This window comes from Opisthocomus hoazin, chromosome 26 (assembly GCF_030867145.1).
Source record: "Opisthocomus hoazin isolate bOpiHoa1 chromosome 26, bOpiHoa1.hap1, whole genome shotgun sequence".
Lineage (NCBI taxonomy): Eukaryota > Metazoa > Chordata > Aves > Opisthocomiformes > Opisthocomidae > Opisthocomus > Opisthocomus hoazin.
The window spans coordinates 4,101,108-4,121,848 of NC_134439.1; the positions used below are offsets into that span (position 1 = coordinate 4,101,108).

The 20,741-nt window shown below is 42.8% G+C and overlaps 1 protein-coding gene across 7 annotated transcripts; it reads left to right on the plus strand.

Annotated features, from left to right (window-relative positions):
• The first annotated feature begins 12 nt into the window (after positions 1-12).
• Positions 13-20,084, plus strand: DDX42 (DEAD-box helicase 42). Of its 7 annotated transcripts, XM_075443787.1 has the most exons (20): positions 134-169; positions 577-698; positions 945-1,095; positions 2,032-2,268; positions 3,100-3,250; positions 4,375-4,436; positions 5,473-5,509; positions 6,981-7,130; positions 7,415-7,519; positions 8,116-8,235; positions 9,312-9,488; positions 9,998-10,126; positions 11,021-11,120; positions 11,816-11,863; positions 12,417-12,514; positions 13,830-14,106; positions 14,780-15,006; positions 16,321-16,431; positions 17,222-17,323; positions 17,974-20,084. In XM_075443787.1, the coding sequence occupies exons 4-20, from the start codon at positions 2,048-2,050 to the stop codon at positions 18,748-18,750; spliced, it is 2,892 nt and encodes a 963-aa protein (XP_075299902.1). In that variant the 5' UTR covers positions 134-169; positions 577-698; positions 945-1,095; positions 2,032-2,047; the 3' UTR covers positions 18,751-20,084. The 7 variants fall into 7 exon arrangements, with proteins under 7 accessions (XP_075299905.1, XP_075299904.1, XP_075299907.1 ...); XM_075443789.1 differs by lacking the exons at positions 134-169; positions 577-698 and adding an exon at positions 20-86; XM_075443792.1 differs by lacking the exons at positions 577-698; positions 945-1,095 and having other exon boundaries at positions 81-169; positions 17,974-18,783; positions 19,916-20,084.
• The last annotated feature ends 657 nt before the right edge of the window (positions 20,085-20,741 follow it).

Below are 20,741 nucleotides of genomic sequence, written 5' to 3' on the forward strand. Positions count from 1 at the left end.
GCGGCGGGCGAACCCTCGGGAGGAGGGCGGTGGAACCTCAGCGCTGACCTCAGCGCGTCACGCACGTACGCAACGTTCGTGCGTAGGTACGTCGCGTTTCCCCCTCCCCCTCTCCCCCCGCGCCCCGGTAACCGGGGAAGCGGCGGCCGGCGGCTGCGGTGCCCGAGGGGTGAGTGAGGGGACGTGGGGCCGGACGGACCGGGCCCGGCTGGCGGCTCCTCCCCCCCCGCCGGCCAGCGGCGCCCGGCCGCGGGTGGGAGCTGGCGGGACCGCGGCCTAGCGCGGCCTCGGCCTAGCCCGCACAAAGGGCCCGCCCCCGTGCCGGGGCCCCGCGGGCGGGAAGGGCTGTGAGGGGTCCCGCTGCCGGCCCCGGGGTGCCAGGGGAGCGCGTCGCGGAGAGGGCGAACTGCGGCTGCCCCGGGGCGAGGGGCTGTCCGCGGCGCCGGGCCCCCGTCGCCTTTCCCTGCTGCGCCCAGGGAAGGGCGATCTCGGCGGGCCGGGGCGGGGGGAGGGGGGGCCTCTCCAGCAACCGCCAGAAGCGGGAGCAGCTAGGAAGTTTTGTTGCATCTCTCGCAGATCCAGGGAATCCGTAGGGAGGGTCTGCGCCTTCGCGTTTCCTCCCTCGGCACGGCGGCGAAGCCTCGGCGGTTCGTCTCCGGTCGCTGTCCTGTAGGAACCCCCTCCTTGGGCACTCACTGGTGGGCTCCGTGGGCAAACAGACCAAATTTCATACTTTCTAAGCTGCGTGACGGAATAAAAGAATGATTCTTTTTATTACCTGGGGTGGTGGGAGGGGGGAAGTTGATAAGTACAGCGAGGAAGAATCCTTAAAATCAGATGTGATCACTTCAGAGATTGCCTGCTGTGCTGTCAGCAGCAGAATTGCAGAGTTCCACCTTTCATCGCTTGTACGTTGTGATCTCTTACCTGTCACGCATCTGCAGGTGTGAAAGCTGCAAGGTGTGTCAGTGCAAGTGGGAGGACAGAACACCAGGATGAGCTGCTGCCATGGAGAACTGAACAGCAGAGTTTTCCCCAAAGTCTCCTAGTGAGCTCTGGTCTAGACTTGAGATTTACTGAGCAAGTCCCAAGCTGGTAAATGTTCTGCACAGGGAGCAGTAGCAGTATTTACTCTCAGATCATTTTGAAGTTGTTTCTCTTGCCAGTGAATTCTGATCTCGTTGGAGGGTTCTCGCTGAGTGTAAGGATTTGTTTAAAAAGACTTGTTGCCTTTGGGCCATCTAGTTGTAATTCACTTGAAAGCAGTGGGTCTCATACTCTCTTTGGGTGCCTTAAAGGTATGACTTACTTGACCATGCAGATGAAATAATTAAATTACTTGGAATGGAAAGTGTAAATCTTAGTATATCAGTTCAGTCTTCTGTTCATCTAACTTTGAAAACCAGTTTCTGGGCAGGCATGTTACGTGGAGTATTTGAAAAACGGATGTTGGAGAACATGTGTATGGCTAAAGATGCTTTCTTAGGAAGAAGAGGGAGCTGGCCTGTTGGCAGAAGCATGCCTTGTCTCGTAACGGAGCGGTGCACTGTGTGCTGCTTCAGGCCTCCTTTCCTAGAGGTGGCTGGATTGCAGTAGGGTGGTGTTTAGAAAGCCGTGAAACACTCTAGGATGGGACTGTATGGACATGCAAAATATGTACTGGGTTGACTTTTTATCTCTGATTCCTCCTGATGTTCAAAGTTCTGGCCTTGGTTTTGTTTATCTTAGACTGCAAAACAGACAAGACAGGCAACATCTTCAGTAGGCTTAAGTAGTCACTGATGGACGTGGTCTGTTTTGGAAGACAACCTCTTTGTTTTGTTGTTTTTCGAATTGTGGATACGTTCGTACTTACACAAAAAGAACAAAGCCCAAATCCTTTTTGGGAAACAAATCAAACTCCTGTCAGTCACATTTCCAAGAGTGTCTCTATTATGACTGAAGTAATCCACTTACAAGAAAAATCATGAAAATTAAATGTGACTGCCTGAAGCAGGAAGGGGGTTAATTTGTCTGTTCTGATTTTGACAGATACATTGAGGACATCATGAATTGGAATAAAGGTGGACCTGGTACTAAGAGAGGTTTTGGTTTTGGTGGATTTGCCATAACACCTGGAAAGAAAGAGGAGCCTAAGCTCTCTCAACAGTCTCATAGCGCTTTTGGAACAGCCGGTTCTTCTGCTGCGTTTGCAAAATCAGGACCTCCTCAGCTGCCTTCTTTCTACAAAATTGGGTCAAAGCGAGCAAATTTTGATGAAGAGAATGCGTAAGTAGGGTTATTTCTTGTGTTTATCTAGCTCTAGATTTTAGTGTTTTAAAGTTGCCATGGTCAGGGAAAGCATCTGTGACATTTATGAGGTTTAGTTATTTAGAAAAGTCTGCTCAAAGATAAATTCCCATCACACTGCATTACGGTGCAACAGAACTCCAGTGGCTTTATGGCAAAGAAAAACTGAGCTAGTCATGTGCTGGAACTCCCATCCCTGCTCTGCAGCAGACTTTTGGTGTCACCCAGAACCAGCTATTTACCCTATCTCTGGGTGTCAGCCCATCGTCTGTAAAGTGAGAATAGTAATACATACTTGCCTTTAAATATATTTAAAAGACTGTGAGATAACTAGAGCAGCCCGTGGAGAGCTCTCCTCCTGTAGCTTTCCCCTCTCTAAATATATCTCAGCTGAGCTTTAGTCAGCTCAATCCTATTCACACTTTGGTGTGTTCAGAATTGGAGCCAGGCGGGATAAATTTGGGTGTCTTTTGCACAGAGAAACATTCAGTTCCACATTTCTTTACTAACCCTGCAATAAGCTGCATAAATGCATTGAATAAAAGGGTGATCAGAAAAGCGTCCTGTATTCACCACTCTGGGATGGCCACTCAGGAACATCAGTTCCATAACATCTGTTGCCCTGCTACCACTTTTAGCTAACAACATGAATACTTGTAAACAAATAAATCACAACATCTTTTCCCGTGTACATACTGACTTTTATTGTCTGTCTCTGTGTGGGTAGCTTGACTCAGCTCGGAAACGTGAAAGGCAGCATGTAGTGCTGTAGACTGTGTGCTGACTGGGACGTTGTTCGTTTCCTTGCAGGTACTTTGAGGATGAAGAGGAGGATTCCAGCAATGTCGAATTGCCGTACATTCCTGCAGAGAATTCCCCCACTCGCCAGCAGTTTCATTCCAAATCAGCAGACTCTGACAGCGATGATGATCCTCTGGAGGCATTCATGGCTGAAGTGGAGGCAAGACCCGGCTCGTGAAATGTTTATTAATTTTTGTAGCCATACTTCTCTCCAGTCAGGAGCAGCAAATGTCACTCATGGCTTTGGCAGCTCTGTTCAGAATGTCACTTAGCTTTTGTTTTTTATGTAAAGTGCTGTGTTAATTAGTAGTCAGAGGTGGATTAGATGGGCAGAGGGTGGATATGATTTACAGTAGCTTAACAATTCAGCTGTTTTGAGCATATACACACAGAATCACACACAGAATGGTAGGGGTTGGAAGGGACCTCTGTGGGTCATCTAGTCCAACCCTCCTGCCGAAGCAGGGTCACCTACAGCAGGCTGCACAGGACCTTGTCCAGGCGGGTCTGGAATATCTCCAGAGAAGGAGACTCCACAACCTCCCTGGGCAGCCTGTTCCAGTGCTCCGTCACCCTCAGAGGGAAGAAGTTCTTCCTCATGTTCAGCTGGAGCTTCCTCTGCTTCAGTTTGTGCCCATTGCCCCTTGTCCTGTCGCTGGGCACCACTGAAAAGAGTTTGGCCCCGTCCTCCTGACACCTACCCTTCAGGTATTTGTAAGCATATATTAGGTCCCCTCGCAGCCTTCTCTTCTTCAGGCTGAACAAGCCCAGCTCCCTCAGCCTTTCTTCGTAGGAGAGATGCTCCAGTCCTCTCCTCATCCTTGTAGCCCTCTGCTGGACTCTCTCCAGTAGCTCTTCATCTTTCTTGAACTGGGGAGCCCAGAACTGGACAATATCAAGGCAATACAACAAAGAGCTTTGTGTGTCTCTAATATGAAATCAAGGTTTTATGCATTTTTCACTACCTGAACTGAAATGATTTGTATTTATCATGAGCTGTTCCTTAGCTACAGTTCTGTTATTAGCTGGATTCTATCATAGTGTTTTCAGGAGGAATACGGGGAATGTATTTTTTCAACAACAGTGCTGCAAAGTTGCAGCATATTAATTTCGAAGGTATTAGCAGGAGAATTTATTTCGCATAATAGGATATGGAACAAGAGAAAGTTTAGGCTGGAAAGTGTTGTCTCTGTGGCATGATGGTCTAGTTATGTAGGAATGTTTTTTCCCTTCCATGTTTTATCATCTTGGGTTTTTTAACGTCATAATTTTATGACCTATTAGGATCAAGCTGCTCGAGACATGAAGAGACTTGAAGATAAAGACAAAGAAAAAAAGAATGTTAAGTAAGTTCTCTTTTATAATTCACATGCCTGCCAGTGTCTTGTATGGTGCTAAGAGAATTCCAATGCATTTTGTTGATGATGATTGTTGTGTAGACAATGTAATATATACCTAGTAAACAGCATTAACCAGCGCGTGATCTCCCCCGTGGGTAAAGTTCTGTGCAATGAAAATTGAATAATAGGAGGGAAGAATCCCTGGTGGCATCCTACGGTAAAGTGTAACAACACTGAGAGTTATCTGATGTGAGAAGCCTTTCTAGGCCGCACAAACTGGGGCAGCACATTGTACTGCTACCTCCTTCCAGATCAGCCTGAATAGCTTTTTGTCTTTCCCCATCCTTGCAGTGATCAGGATGGTTTGGTTTAAAATTGTATTTATGTGAGCAAAATGACTCAGTGCTGCTGTACCTGTAGTACTGGACATTCTTCTAAACTTGAACTCGGGTTTTAAGACTTTCCCTGTAAAGCTGATGTATCAGGTAGCATGTGACAGTTGGGATACTGAATTTGGAGTTTAAAACAATTTACGTTTTTGCAGCTTATCTATCTTTTTTGACCAAGGGAAATAATTGTGCCGTTGATTCTTGATACAAATGTCAGATACATTGGTAGAACTTGCATTGCATGGGGTTGATCAGATTATACATGGTCCTGAAACAGAACACCGGATCCAAATTGCCACCTGGGGAAGGTCTGAACTGGATTTGCACTTCCTGGCTCATATTCCTCTTCAGTTATGGGACTTCTGTAGCATCGAGAGCTTAGACCAGGATGATCTTTGATGTGGCTTCTACCGCGAAGACGGAGTCCTAATCTTTCGGTCTCGTTAATAGAAGTGAACAGAAATCTTTGCAGGGTCGCTGTTACGGTTGACACCAAATATGAAAACTCCATGGGTTGGGATTATAAATGTTGCTGAGTTGTTAGTGTTGTGTCTTCCACGAAATACGGAGCTCAGCACTAATCAAATGAAAGTATCGAGCTGGGTATGTGGAACATTTGCAGGGAAGTTTTTTTTCTCCGCTTTTTTTTCCAGGGGTATTCGAGATGACATTGAAGAGGAAGATGACCAAGTGAGTTCCTATGCAGTCTTTCTATTTCCTTTTTTGTTTGGGTTTTGGTGTTTTTTCTACCTTCCCTCCCCAGTTATGTAACTACTAGGTACAAACAAAACTCCAGTATCATGCGCAGTATCCGGACAATTCAGCAGGAAGCTGTAGTGGTTACCCTGCTGCCTCTACCCTTCTAGGTGTTTCACTAAAAAAAGGAAGAATGTTAGGAGACAATTTCATTCTTTTTTACTCCGTTTAGGAAGATTTTTTTTTTTCAGATAATTTGAATTTCAACTTCCTGTACAGGTTTTTCAGTATTCGAGGGTCTCATCAACTTTGAAATTAGCAGAATCAATTAACGTGGAGCACCAGTGAGAGGCTGTTAAACTGTGGAGGATATTTACTGTGAAATTTCATGTCTGTTAAGGGCAAGGATCAGGCTTTTTGCACTCTGTTTTCAGAGGAGCTTCAGTTCTGATTGAAGTTTGTAAGCATCACTGTTACAGAAACAATAAACAAAGAGGAAAGACTTCATTTCAACATGTGCCTTACTACTAAGTTGTAATTAGTAACTATGGTGTTACTCACAGTAGTGCAGAGCATGGAAGGGTTGTCTGGCCTCTAAGCCTTTGCTTCCGGTTTGGTGAGTGTAGCTGTGCTACAGTTTGAGCAAAGGTGACTTACACTCCTAGACAGCTGTGGTTCAGGTGTATTGTGTGCATACGTCTGTGACTGAGTGATAATTGGCCATGCAAATGAAAACGCCAGATGAGTATATGCATTTGTTTGTAACTGAACCTTGCTTTTAAAATCTGATTTTAAATATTTGCCTGAAAGTCAAGTGAGACTGGCGTTTTGTCCACGAGAATGTCTTCATGTACCAGTGAGATTCCATAAGAAGCGTACATGTTTGTGAGCTGTAAGGATGGTGTGTTACAGCGGTGACAGTGACTTCTAACGGGCTTGTGTTGAAGGACTCCTCTGAAATAGTTTCTTTCCTGTTTGCTGTTGACTCTCAATGAATAGATACATTTTCATTTCTTAGAGTTTAGTTAGGGGAAGTGGAGAAACTATCTTTGGCTTAGTGTGTTTAAACAAATGTGAACATCATGTGCATTGTGTTGTTTGTCTAGAAACCTGCAGTGTTTGTACTGTGTTCATGTGATTCGTAGATTCTTCTGTTGTTAAAGCATAACAAGTCTTAGTAGGAGGAGTTGTTGAGTAGACACGTAAGAGAAGAAATTTGGTTTTTTAAAAGCATTTTGCGGTCTAACTGGCACTATAGTTGTTTTCTTCATTTGTACTTACTGTCCTTCTTCTGGATATAACTGTTGGTATTGATGAGAAGAACCAGTTCTAGTGAACTTTTTTTTTTTCTCCTCAATGGTGGGTGTGAAAGCAAACAGCCATCTAGCATATACATCATTTCAACAAATATAGTAGTATTTTTGCATCCTATTGTATGTGATTTTACTGATATGTTTTGCTGCAGGAAGCTTATTTTCGCTACATGGCTGAAAACCCCACTGCTGGTGTGGTCCAAGAAGAGGAAGAGGATAACCTGGAGTATGATAGCGATGGGAATCCAATTGCACCGTCCAAAAAAATCATTGATCCTCTTCCACCGATTGACCATTCAGAGGTAGGAAGTTTACTTCATTCTGTTCTGCGTGAGGCATTCTAGAAAACAGGTGCTAAGAAGTAGATGGAAATATGGTTCCGTCCCTGTACATTAGTGTTGGCAGGTAACATTTCAGTGCTGTGCCACCTGAGTCGTAACTAAAGATCCTTCAAATGAGTTCATATTAAATTAATGTTCTTGCAGATAATTAAGAACTTTTTCTCAAAAGGATGTTATCCCTCCAAAACTAAGTGTACAGAGAGAGAATCTTGAGTCCTGGACTAACTGAGTAATTACCCTTGCAGATTGAATATCCACCGTTTGAGAAAAATTTCTATGATGAGCATGAGGAGATCACCAGTCTCACCCCGCAGCAAGTGGTGGAGTTACGTCATAAGCTAAATCTCCGGGTAAGCTGGTCATAGAACTGTCCTCCTAGGATCTTCTTAAGTGCATTTTTTTGGACTGCCTTAGTAGTTTTGATGAAGATTTTCCCAGGGAACTCCAGGTTTTGAGTACCGAGCCTCTTGGATACTTTCAGTGACTTTAATTTAAGGGAGCTTGGTTTTCCTCAGCAGTTCTTGAAGGTCTGCTGTGGACTTGTCAAAATGGGCACCTGAGATTGCCAGTTGCATGGTTGCACTTGAACTAAAGAACTAGGAATTGAAACTGGAAGTATATGCAAGAGTTGGTTCTTTGCCATTTGTGACATGATAATGTGGTGCCTTTCTATGAAGGGAATTATTTGGGGAAGAAGGAGACCAATTATACAAGGGGGCAAATATGATGTTTGGTAGCTTATGTTGATTGACAAGTTATCTAAATTTTTATACCTGAAAGTCCTATTTACACAACACATTGGGAATTTGCACCTAGTTAAACTTACACCTATTCAAAAAATAAAAAGCTGTTTTTGGAGGTGGAGACACTTTTTTTCATTTTTGTACAGATTGCTCTTTGGTTTTCTCTTACTGTTCATGAACAATGATATGTTTCTGTTTCTAAGGTCTCCGGTGCTGCTCCTCCAAGGCCTGGCAGTAGTTTTGCTCATTTTGGGTTTGATGAACAACTTATGCATCAAATTAGGAAATCCGAGTATACCCAGCCCACTCCTATACAATGTCAGGTGAGCGTTGTTGCTTTTATGACATCTAAACAGAACTAATCGAACACCTGCAAAGGTCCCTAGTGCATGTGAGGATGTATACAATTCTAGTTTCCTATATAGAGCTGTCACGGAGAAGAATAATTTGTATTTTTCTAGGAAAATAGCTTTGATTTTTTTTTTTTATAAAGAAGTTTACCCACTTTTTTTCTTGGGAAATGACCACTGTAAACATATCCGTATTCTTTCTTCATTTGTCTCTTGGTGAAGGTTGAAGAACGTGCAAGTGGCATCTCTTCCTTATAGAAATGAAAGATTTTTAAAATTTTTTTTTTTAGAAATAGCATTAAAAATAAGCATAGCAGTAGTTGAGTCAAGAGCCATACGTTGACAACCTTATTCCTTTAAACAGCTTATATTTGAATGTCTTGTAACTAGAAGAGGTATGCAAAATTTCATTTAGCAGAGAGAATAAATGCCCTATGAGCTGAACCGTTTAACTGGTCGTTCCTTGGAGAGCCGTTCACGCAAAGGGATTCTACTGCATTTGCAGATGGATTACTGAATGTAATTAAGGTTATAATTAATGTGATTATAACCATACCACTTCAGATGCTTTTCCTGAAGTATGAAAAATGACAGGGTGCTGTGTCCAAGGGATGTGTATTAGGACCTTTGTCCATACTGTTTGCAAAAAAGCCTGTGGCTGAGAGGTCGTTACAGCAAGAGTAGGGATGAACTGAGGACTTCAGCACTCAGAATGGTTACAGAAAGAGTAGGTTCAAAGAATTTTTTTTAGCATTCTTACAGCTGGACAATATGCATTTGTGGACATGTAAATATGTCCTTGGGATGTCATATTATGCCCAAATATTGATTTCATATGGGACACCAACAGTCATAATGTGATGGCTTCCAGCCCTTAAAACAAACCAATTCACATTTGAACTTGGCAGTAAAGCTGTGTAAGCATCGATGTATGTTGCCGAGTCCTCTGTAATGTGCTTTTATCTTGTTGTCTGGGTTTTCTTGTAATATCAAGCATGAGAATATGCTAAGGTAGGCATAATATGGGTTTAGAATCTCCTTATTTTTAGGGTGTTCCAGTTGCACTAAGTGGCAGAGATATGATTGGGATAGCCAAGACTGGAAGCGGAAAAACAGCAGCCTTCATCTGGCCGATGTTGATTCACATCATGGATCAAAAGGAGCTTCAGCCGGGGGATGGACCCATTGCAGTGATCGTCTGCCCAACCAGAGAGCTTTGCCAACAGGTAGGTGTATAGTAAACGTGTACGTGTCATAGAGTGTTCTTATAGAAAAAAACAAAATTCTGGGCACAGATTGTCAGAGAACCTCAGTTAACTATTTGAAAAAACTACTTTGGCATTAGTAGTGTGCCTCCAATGTAAGCTTGCAGTTCCCACTTACACCATTTTTGTTGAAGGATTGTGACAAATCTGAAATTGATGGTTTTTGCACAGCCCTCCCCTATTATTCCTAAGTATTAAGAATACTGTGGATACAGTGCCACAAATTGTATGTGTAAAAGGATAGAACCTTCAGGTTAAATTATAATTGGATGCCTAAATAGGTTTCCCAAATAAATTCTTGGAAATTATCCGCAAGTATTGAAGTATTCAGCCCTGAGGATTTCTGAATAATTTCATTAAGTTATTAGCTGAAAAGTGAATTTCAGGAGGTGGACTGTGTTTCCAAGGTAGGTATATTTTCTCGGATCTGTCTAACGTGAACTGTGGTGTCCTTTGTTTACAATTCCCAGATCCATTCTGAATGTAAGCGCTTTGGTAAGGCATATAATCTGCGCTCCGTAGCTGTGTATGGAGGAGGAAGCATGTGGGAGCAAGCCAAAGCCCTCCAGGAAGGGGCAGAAATAGTTGTCTGCACACCAGTAAGTACCTGTTTGCACACCAGGAAGTACCTGTATGCATACAGTACACATTTTGTTTGCTTGTCTGAAGCTGAGACAGATTTTTCATGTCATTGGTGATGCAGAATTTGTCCTCTGATCACTGAAATCTGGGTTCTTCACAGGTTATCAGATGTTGAGAGCAAATATGCTGGGATTATTTGTGTTCCAAGAGAAACTGACAGTGATTAGGTGTAGTTTCCAATAGAAGACAGAGTAGCAAGCAAGATCTGATTGAGTCAGTGTCAGTTGTGTGCAATACCAGCTTCTGATTGCTGAGCCTTAAATTAAGGAAGAAAATTCCCAGAATGTTATGAACTTGAGTGCCGTCTTCCTGAATCAGTGCAGAGCCTGTGGCAGTAATACTGAAAGGTTGAAACATCGAATCGAACGGGTGTTGATGCTGAACCAGTGATTTAAATGAGCGACCTTGTCAACTGGCTGTGGTTATTGCAAAAACTGGTTATGAACTTGGGCAAAACTGAGCAACCAATGGTTGGAGGAAGTTTTGTTGTGGCTATTTATTGGGGTGCTAGGCAAGAAAACAAAGCATGAAGAACTTCCTTGCCGAAAATTGTGGGATTAAGTAGACAGTCCATATTTAAAATTTAATTATAATAAAGACTGGGGAATTTTAGGATCTCAACACTGTTAAGCTTGAAAAAACAGTCCTAAAATTCAGCTTGTCGAGCATAGTTGATGAGAGTTTTAGGAATCTGTTTCTGTGACTTCAATATTGACAGTCACTTCTAGACTGGAGCCTTGAAATGTTTTCTGTTGTTTTTTATCCTCAAGTGAGGATAAAAAGCAGTTAAGTGTTTGAAGGTTGCATATATTAACATTTTTTTAAAACTAGGCTTTTTTTTTTTTTAATAGGGTCGTTTAATTGATCATGTGAAAAAGAAAGCTACAAACCTTCAGAGAGTCACTTACCTTGTGTTTGATGAAGCTGACAGGATGTTTGATATGGGTTTTGGTATGTAATGAACAAAGGTCACTGTTTTGGAAAGCAGTGGTGTTCAGTTCCCAGCTTAGTAGGACTGTTTATAACCGCTGTAGCTTCATATACTTGCAAATACATTAAGGAAATATTTTATGGACAATATAGACATATTTAAAAGTCTAATATCTGGTGGCATAAATAGATCAACGACATTCTGTTGATGTTGAAGTCAGAAAACCCTGATTTTTATCTTAGAGTTGCTGAATAACTTTTGGGCAAGTCACTTCTGTGCTTTGATTCTGTGTGTACAAACTAGTGGTGTTAAAAAAACATTCTACTTTTTTGGAAGTGGTTTGGTCATTCAGTCTGGGTGATTCTGAATTTGTGCTCGAGAATCATGGGACATAGCAAAGATTTGACAGTACTATAATACCACAGATGGAGGGAGACACTTGTAAGGTGTGCAGAATATGCACAGACTCAGCTAAGATCTTTGCTTACACAACTTCTTTTGGAAGTTCCTTCAGCAACTTCCTTTGTACAGGAAAGGAACTTCCACTGTGCAGCAAAGAGCACCTGGAAGTCACAGTAGAATTAGATACTGAGCGAGAGGCACTCACTCACTCTATGGTTATTTGTTAAATAAAGCAATGAAGTTGTATTTTGAGTTATTCCACTAAATAATGAGCATATGGTGTTGATTGGAACATTTTACCTCTCCTTTCCAGAATATCAGGTCAGATCAATTGCAAGCCATGTACGTCCTGACAGACAAAGTAAGTATAAGCATGTTTCTGACTAAACTCCTGAGAGTCGAAGGAGGCTATATATATATTTAAGAATCTGGAACGGAGATTGGATTTCCTGTTCTGGACGCAGTCATGCGATGAGACTTCTGCAGAAGTCCACTAGTGTTATTCTCAGTGTGGGCTGTTGGGAGGGAGCAGTTGTGAAGTGTGGGCGTTTAACCACTGTGTTCATGAGTCTGTAATCCTTCCACAGACTTTACTGGGAGAAAAGATGATTAGCTGAGTTAATGTTCCTGTGCTTTGAGATCCTGTGTTCTAAGGTGCCGTGAAAGAGAGTTCACAGCAGTGCCATGTATTACCAACATCTGATCTCAGATGCCATGAAATGTGTTGCCACTTTGAAGTGTTCTAATAGTGTGATTGATAATTTTCATTAGAATGGGTAAAACAGACCATAGCTTCAGATCACTAACATCTAGTACAGTTATACAGGTCCTCATTCACAAGATCTGTGCAGTGTTTTCACAGCTCTGAAAGAAAGTTCATTTTTCAAGGAGTTCAAATACTCTTTTTCTTTTAGCCCTCTTGTTCAGTGCCACTTTCCGTAAGAAGATTGAGAAGTTGGCCCGAGACATTCTGATTGACCCAATTCGAGTTGTGCAGGGAGACATTGGAGAGGTAATTCCACATTACTTCTGAGACAGTCGGAAAAATGAACCATTCTGTTTCTGTTGTCTGAAATTTAAGTTAAACTGCAGTAGTCGTCATTTATATTTAAGAGTAAATACTTTGTGCTTAACAAAAAAATGGTTAAGTTTTGTGTTTTTGTTTATTTTTTTAATTTTATTGACCTTTCTGCTAACAAATATTCTTGTAGTAATTGGAGGTTTCATCAAGGACTGAAACAACATTAATGCAGTGATTGATTTTTTTTTTTTAATGAGGCTGAATCAATGGGTATATCCTTTTGTTTTGTCTCAAAAGTATAAATAAATTACAGCTTTTGCGATGAAGGATTTGAAACTTAGACTGTAATGTCTTGCAGCTGTGGGAATGTTGATTCTGCACTTGCTGGGCAGTAGCAGCTGAACTATTAGCAGACCAGGGATTTGGTAATAAGTTGAAGTGGGCAGATGTATACTTGCTGGAAGAAGCTTGGCTTACAATATATGAAAACTGTTGAGAAATTTCACAAGATGCCTTCAGAACTTCTTTAACCAGTTCTCTACATTTTTTTTTTTTTTTCAATCAGGAATGTGAGGTGTCCCTTTATAACAAAAAATTAATGGCTGCCTGAAGCCCCTTCTTGCTGGGAAACTGTTTTCCCTAAATTTTGCTGAAGAAAAGAAATAGCTTTCCTAGGTCAATCACAGAGTTTCTGTTCTGTGATCTAAATTGTTACTCTGAGAGCATCATCCGTGAAATCACTAACATTTAAGTGTGTAAAAATTTATTTTTTCAGAGAAACTTCCAGATAGTCCTCTGTGCTCCACCGCACTTTTATTACTTGCAGTACGGAGTGAGTAGGGAGTCTGTACCTCCCCTCTACCTGACTCCAAAGACACATCCCAGCTCACAGGGGTACTTTCTCTGATCGCCATATGAGTAACTTTTACTGATGAACATCCTCTCCATCTCAGACCCTGCTCATGCACAATCTATTTTAGATGTTAATAACATCTGTCGCAAGAGCATCTAAATTGCAAGTACCTATATTTAGATCAATAGGGTGCTAAACTGCATCATGTCAAAGACTGTGCTTTCCCTCTCTCAGGTTTAGCAAAGAGTAGCTCATTTAGCCCCTGCCTTTTCTGCACTGTGAAAATAAAGTTGTCAGCAGAAGCCTCTTTTAAAGAAGAGTTTTGGTCCCCTGCTTCTCCACTTTTTATTCTCACACCTAGTTTAAATTCCTGGGTTTATTCTGCCATCTGTGTTTGTTTGCCGTACTGTCCTTCCTGTCCTGCGTTATTGCTTGTCTTATTTCTCCCCTTAGGCAAATGAAGATGTTACTCAAATTGTGGAGATTTTCCCCTCTGGCCCTAGCAAATGGAACTGGCTGACTCGACGCCTCGTGGAGTTCACATCTTCTGGGAGCGTTCTCCTGTTTGTCACCAAGAAGGCAAATGCAGAAGAGCTGGCCAATAATCTCAAGCAGGAGGATCATAATCTGGGGTTGCTTCATGGTGACATGGACCAGAGTGAGAGGAATAAAGTCATTTCGGAATTTAAGAAAAAAGGGATCCCGATACTGGTAGCTACTGATGTGGCAGGTATGTCACGTTCTAAGAAAGAGCAGCTCGTACAAGTTGTGGATACCAGCAGAAAGGCTAACACATGTCAGCAGAAGGCAACAAGGTTGGCTTCTACACCTGCTGTCACTGAGCTCCAGATGTTTTTTCAGAAGTATGCAGTGTTAGCAAGGGACTTTATTTTTAACGTCTTTTAATGATGTTTAAATTACAGTCTGACAGTTATTTTTAATATACACAAAGAAAATAAGCTGTTTCTTAAGAAAGTAGTTGCTATTTGTTAATCAGCTGATATATTATGCATGCTGAAATGAAGAGGAGGTGGACACACTTGAAGCCTTCTCTAGCACAGCTTTTGTACGCAGATGTTCAGCTGAACAAAGAGTGAATTTCAGTGTCCTTTAATAAAGCCCTCTCTCTTCCTTGGAATAAGAATCATTTAAAGAGAGCTCTTCCATCTCCGGTCCTGTGAACTTGGGAATCGGAGTAACTTAGACTACTCTTGGAGAAGTTATTGCTACACTGAAGACAACAAAGAGTTTTAGCCTATGAAGGGTGTCTTAACTGGAGTGTGTTCCTTTGGAAGCTGCTTTTGTATACTGGAGCAGAATGAAGTGATAGGCTGATATGAGTGGAATTGCCTTGTGTTCATGCAGGATAATCACACTTACCGCTATGTTGCTCTTTATTACAGCTCGTGGGTTAGATATTCCTTCCATTAAGACTGTCATCAATTATGATGTGGCTCGGGACATAGATACGCACACCCATAGAATTGGTCGTACTGGCAGAGCAGGCGAGAAGGGGGTTGCCTACACTCTGCTGACTCCCAAAGACAGTAACTTCGCTGGTGATCTTGTCAGAAATCTGGAAGGTGCTAATCAACATGTTTCCAAAGAGCTGTTGGATCTAGCAATGCAGGTACGAACAAGCAAAACTCCTTGAGTAGACAAAGGTTGCTTCTCGGATTGGCACAAAAGCAGGAGCTCAGGGTCTTGTTTCTGGCTTCATCGTGTGTTAGCAGTGACCTTTTGGCAGTGCGTACTGTTTTTAAGTAGACTTTCTAGTGTTTTTAGTGGCCTTTGAAAGAATCCATGAAGACAAGAAGACTTTGGAACGCAGTATGTAATCTATTTTGGGGTCAGGCGCTGCCTGGGAAATCAGGAGCTGTAATCTGGCTGATGCTAGCAGAGCGCTCCCGCAACAGTATCGCATTACAATGAGATTTTCGATACGCATTTATGGCAGGCATCTGGGAAATGCAGCTTAGTTGAAAGCTAAACTAGAAAATAATTACAGGGATATTCACTCTGGGAAATGGTTGTTGCTTGATCATTATACCTGCTTGGCAGTGCTGTCTGGCAGGCTTGCTATATATAGGTATGACGGATAGCTGAAGCAACTGTACTTGCGCCAATGTACTCATCAGCTCTTTAAGTTCTTGTCTTTTGCTGCCTGTGTAGCTACAAGAGAGCAAAGGCTTTTTGGTAATTCCCAAAGTCAGAGATGGATTAGCGTGCTTATGGCTTCACTGCCAAGCAGCTTGGACAATACCTGCTGGGAGTAAATATTTTTTCTGAGGTACAGAGGCGGCATTTTCAGAGGGGACAAAATTTGTGAGGCAGAGCTCCACAGGCTGCCTTTGAGATGAGAGTATGGAAGCTGAATGGCTTGGCTTACTGTCTTCTTCAGGTTTGAAGAAGCTATAGGGTGTAAAAAGAGGTGCAACCAACCATGATTTAAAAAGTTGGTAACAGAAGGGGCGCTGGCTGGACTGCCCTTTCCTGCCCACTGCTTCTTGCAGGAAGTTTTGCTGACAGAACCTGATTTCTCCTTAGCTGGGCAATGGACCAAATCAATAAAACCCAAGTATGAGCAAGTGCAGAGCTCCGAAGTGATTTGCATTAGAAATTGCATTTATTCCTGGGTTTCTTAGAATGCAGCCCCCCAGACTTTAACATGGATGAAAGTTCGGGACAAAAAATTAGTTTTCATAAAAAGCATTTGTAACAAAAAGCTTCAGACCCATGTAGCGACTGTCTACAGCTGAGTTTCAAAGCGCTGTAGGCTGTCACATCCCATCCCCTTGCAATAGCTGTGTTGTTGAATGGGAAACAGTGTATCTATATTTTTCTTTTGAAATGTTCAAAATCCTTCTTTTCTGAGCTTCATTACCCGCATTTATGAAGCTTCTTATTCCCTGTGTTGAGAAGCGTTTGTCCTTCTGTTGTACAGAATCCATGGTTCCGGAAATCACGTTTCAAAGGAGGAAAAGGCAAGAAGCTGAATATTGGTGGTGGTGGCTTAGGCTACCGTGAACGTCCTGGTCTGGGATCAGAAAATTCTGTAAGTAGAGATGCTGAAGAGGTTGTTTACAGATTCTTGGAACTTTTAAACTTAGTATTCACTACTCTTTAATTTTAAAAAATCTTCTTAGTGCTGGAGTATAGCATCTGCTTTCAAAGGTTTCATAGCTCAGAATCTTTCAGAGTTAGTATCAGAAATATCTCAAGTGAAACTGTCCTGTGCTGTTATCCTCTTGTGAAGAGCTGCCTTCTTTAGGGCCAGAGTGACCCAGAATGTTTGGAGATTCTTCCCAAAATAGACTGTCAATGCAAAATAAATGATAATAAATTCCTTGAAAAGCCATTTCCGGGCTGATCCTTGGCAGCAAAAAACCTCGCAGCATTGGGAACACTTACTGAGATATGTCCGTGCTAGGAAAACAGCTTGTTGCCACTGTGTATGGGGGCAGAGTTCAACTGTAGATATGTTGAAAACACTTCATGTTCAGCATCTTTCCAAAAGTCACAGCTGAAGCTTTGTTCACACTTTGTTTTGGCTGCGGCCTCTGTGAAAATCTCCGTTTGATTGCATTTTGCTTGTAGCGTACGGAACTGGGAAATGCAGTTATACTGTTGACTAGTGAGTCACTAAGACTTACTGGATCTTTGCTTTTCTGTTGTCCTCAAGGTCGTGGGGCAAACTGTTCTGCTGCTCAGTGCTCTCCAGAAATGTGTCACTCTTAGTAGATGTATTTCCTGAGCACAGGGTCAAGATAGATTCAGAGAATGGTGGAATTGAAAGTGTCTGTGTTGGATAAATCTCTCCAGTTGTCCTTTGTCTTTTTGCGTAGGACCGTGGAAACAACAACAGTGTGATGAGTAACTATGAGGCGTACAAGCCATCCAGTGGGGCGATGGGAGACAGACTTACGGCAATGAAAGCAGCTTTTCAGGTTGGTTCAATCACTTCAAGTTTTAACTCAAGAGGAAAGGACGTAACATGGAAAAAATTTACCAGTGATGATTCAAGACAACTTTTTTTTCCCCTCCCCTGAAAATGCATAAACCCTGTTGACTTCAGAGAAGTTGGCTTTGGTAGTTGTGGCCATGCCTGATCCGCTTGGAGCACGCACTCAGTGTTGCAGTCCAAAGTGGAAGAATTAGTATGCAGGCTGGGCAGAACCTGGTTGCACAAAGTTAGTTTGTCAAACTTAGTTTGTTTTCTGCTGCCTCATTGCTCTCCTTCCCTTCTGGATTCTGCTTCCAGGCTTGATCCTGTTTAGGTTGCTTAGCAGCAATAGTGTAATTGCAATCAAAAGAATCGGGGAAGACAGAAACCCTCTCTCTTCAGTGTAAAAATTAACCCCACAATACAGGAGTTCCCTTGTTTCTGTGGTCTGGTAGCAGATGTCCATTACTAATTCTGTGTTCATAAGCGCAACAGGAATGTAATCACTCCAAGACTGACTTTTTATAGGAACTGCTTATCCTAGGGGCTCCCCAGAATTCAAGATAGGCTTGTTTACGTATGATGACTGCGTGTTTTGTGGTGCGGTGTAGAGGCAAACGTGCTCTCTTTTCTCTTTCTGTCTTTTTCTGGCAGTCCCAGTATAAGAGCCACTTTGTTGCTGCAAGCTTAAATAATCAAAAGACTGGTAGCTCCGCCGCTGGTGCTAGTGGCTGGACCAGCGCAGGGAGCTTGAACTCAGTACCGACAAGTTCAGCACAGCAAAATGCTGCAAATTCTGACAGCCCAATTGCAGCAGCCGCAGCAGCAAAGGGTGTTCCAGGTTTCACCAGCACGGGGAATCTGAGTAGTGTTCCCACCTTTCCCAGTGTCGGAGTACAGGGCTTCAACAACACAAATGCCAGCACCAACAGTCGAGAAGGCAGCGGCGGCAGCAGCAACAGCGTTGCTGCTGGCGGCGGTGGTGGCAGCAGCGGCGGTGGTGGCAGCGGTGGTGGTGGTGGTGGCAGTGTTGGTGGCATTGTCAGAGAACGATACGACAACCGGAACAGTCGCCACAATGAGGTCCCGCGCCGTGGAGAGGGCGGTGGTCGCTACAATGATATGCAACGCCACGGAGAAGGAGGAGGTCGCCACAGTGACGCTTACCGCCATGGAGAGGGCCGACACGGCGACAGCCATCGCCACGGTGAAAGCCGGCACTTCGCTGATGTGGGCAGCGGCAATCGCAATAATGGTGATAGCAGAAATAGCAACGAAGGTAGGAACAACGAGACCAGGAACAACGAGAGCAGGAACAACGAGAGCAGGAATGGTGAGAACAGGAAGGATGCCAACAGCCGAGACAACAAGACAGATGGTTTTGCTGTCCCAGAGCCCCCAAAACGTAAGAAGAGCCGGTGGGACAGTTAAAAGCTGGCATTTCACAGCCTGGAATCTCTGCAGGTAGTGTTGTCTTTTTCCAGAGGGTTTCTTGGGGTTTTTGATAACTGGTTGTTGAGCAGCTGGGGGAGGAGAAGGAAACCATGCAAACTCCCCGTGCAAGTCTGGGCCGGTACCTCTGCAGACAGATTCACTCTAATGATGTGTACACACAATGCTTAGTCAAAGAGAAATCATTTTGATAAAGCTCCCTGGGTTCTGCTTTTAAACATTCAGTGCTCAAGTGACTCTCAGCTGGATTTAAACAGATCTTCTTGACAAGAAAGAAGCTGTTTCACATCCTTGGAACATTAAGAAACTGTTGTCCATAGCAGTATAAAATAAATCTTTTCTTAACCAGCATTCACATTTGAAAAAACAGTCCATCTAGAGAGGCTCAGCACCTGCCTGTTAAACATTAATCTTTCAGCAGTTTGTTCGGTATGGTGAGTTCTTCCCCAATCTCTTTTTTTCACATATTCTCTTATCCCCAAATAATTTGGCCTCCAGGTTGTCCCTTACATCACTCCCCAACAACAAAGAATGTATCAATTTGCGTTGCTGAAGGTGGGATGAAGCAAGTTGATTTTTCTTTCCTCCTTTTTTTTTTTTTTTTTCTTTATGAAGCTGTTCAAGGGATCGTTCTCCAGCCCAGCTACCCACAAATTCACATGTAGTGTAGGAAGGACTCCCTGGCTTGTGTGTGGTCAGTACATCAATCCCAATCCCATTGCCCAGGTATTTTTTTCTTTTAAAAAATACCTCTTCTTTCCTAACAACCTTCATTTTGGTGGAAGCCTGCATAGCAAACTTTCTCTGCTATGCCTATGCGCCCTCTGTTGTGAGAGGGCTGAGTGCTTTCTGCAGATTAAGAACAGAAAAGGGAAAAAAATGTAGACAGGCCACATCAATCAAAGGCTGGTCCCCCCATGAAGCGTAGCTGAAGGAAGAGGCTTCATTCAGAAATTCAGGGACCTGCTGCTCAGAAGCCTTTAGGGAGAACCTGAAAAGTGATTGAAGTGGAACAGCTCAAATATCACCCCATCTTGGACACGTGTAGTTAAAACTGTAAAATCTTGCTTGACTGTTTTTAACTTGTTGTGTGTATTATCCGTTTTTTTAACTTTTTTTTTTTTTTTTTGTTTGCGCCATAAAGGTAAGGAAGAACTCTTTTGTTGAAACATGTCAGCACCCACCTCTGTCTTGTTTCTACTGAAAGAAGTACCAGAAACTGTCAGGTTTTTGTGACATTGTGATGTTTTCTTTATCAGCTGTGCATTTACTTTCTGCTTGCTCTAGTAAATGTTTTATTACTGGGACAAAAATATCTGGCATGTGCCTTTTATTCTCCACTTCTTCCTTTGGCTGGTCTGGCATCTGGGTGGAGATTTCTCTGAAGATTTGACTGCGTCCCTTTCTTTCACCAGAAGTTGTGGACTGTGGTTGATAAAAGACTGCCTGTGTTTTTCCTTGGTATCTTTCACCCTGAAGCATTTTGCAAACCCTATTTTAGCTTCAAAGCCTCCTGGGGAATATATTTTTCTCCATTTTACAGGTGGGAAGGGTAAAGCCCAGGGCATGTTGCTCATCCCAGCCTTTCGTGGAGTCATTGGTAGAGCTGGAAAGAGAACTTGGCAACAGTCTTGTGAGCTGACTTGCATGTGTACTGGTTTCAGTTAAGGCACCTACTTAATTATTCTGGACTCCTCACTAACTAGCTCTAATCTGTTGGGATTTTTTTAAGAATAGCTTCCACTTGAATTATCTGATCATGGTCTAGGCAGACCTCACTGTGCTGGTCTGAGCTCTGCATATTTAGTGTTAAGACAAAAATATTCTGGGGCAGATGTGGCAGGGGTTTAGGAGCAACTGTTGGGTTCCCCTTTCCTTATCACGCTTAATTGTGCAGAGTGACAAACCTTAAAGAGTTAAGTTTCAAAACAAAGAGAAAAAAAATCTCTCCATAGTCCGCAGCTGCCGGC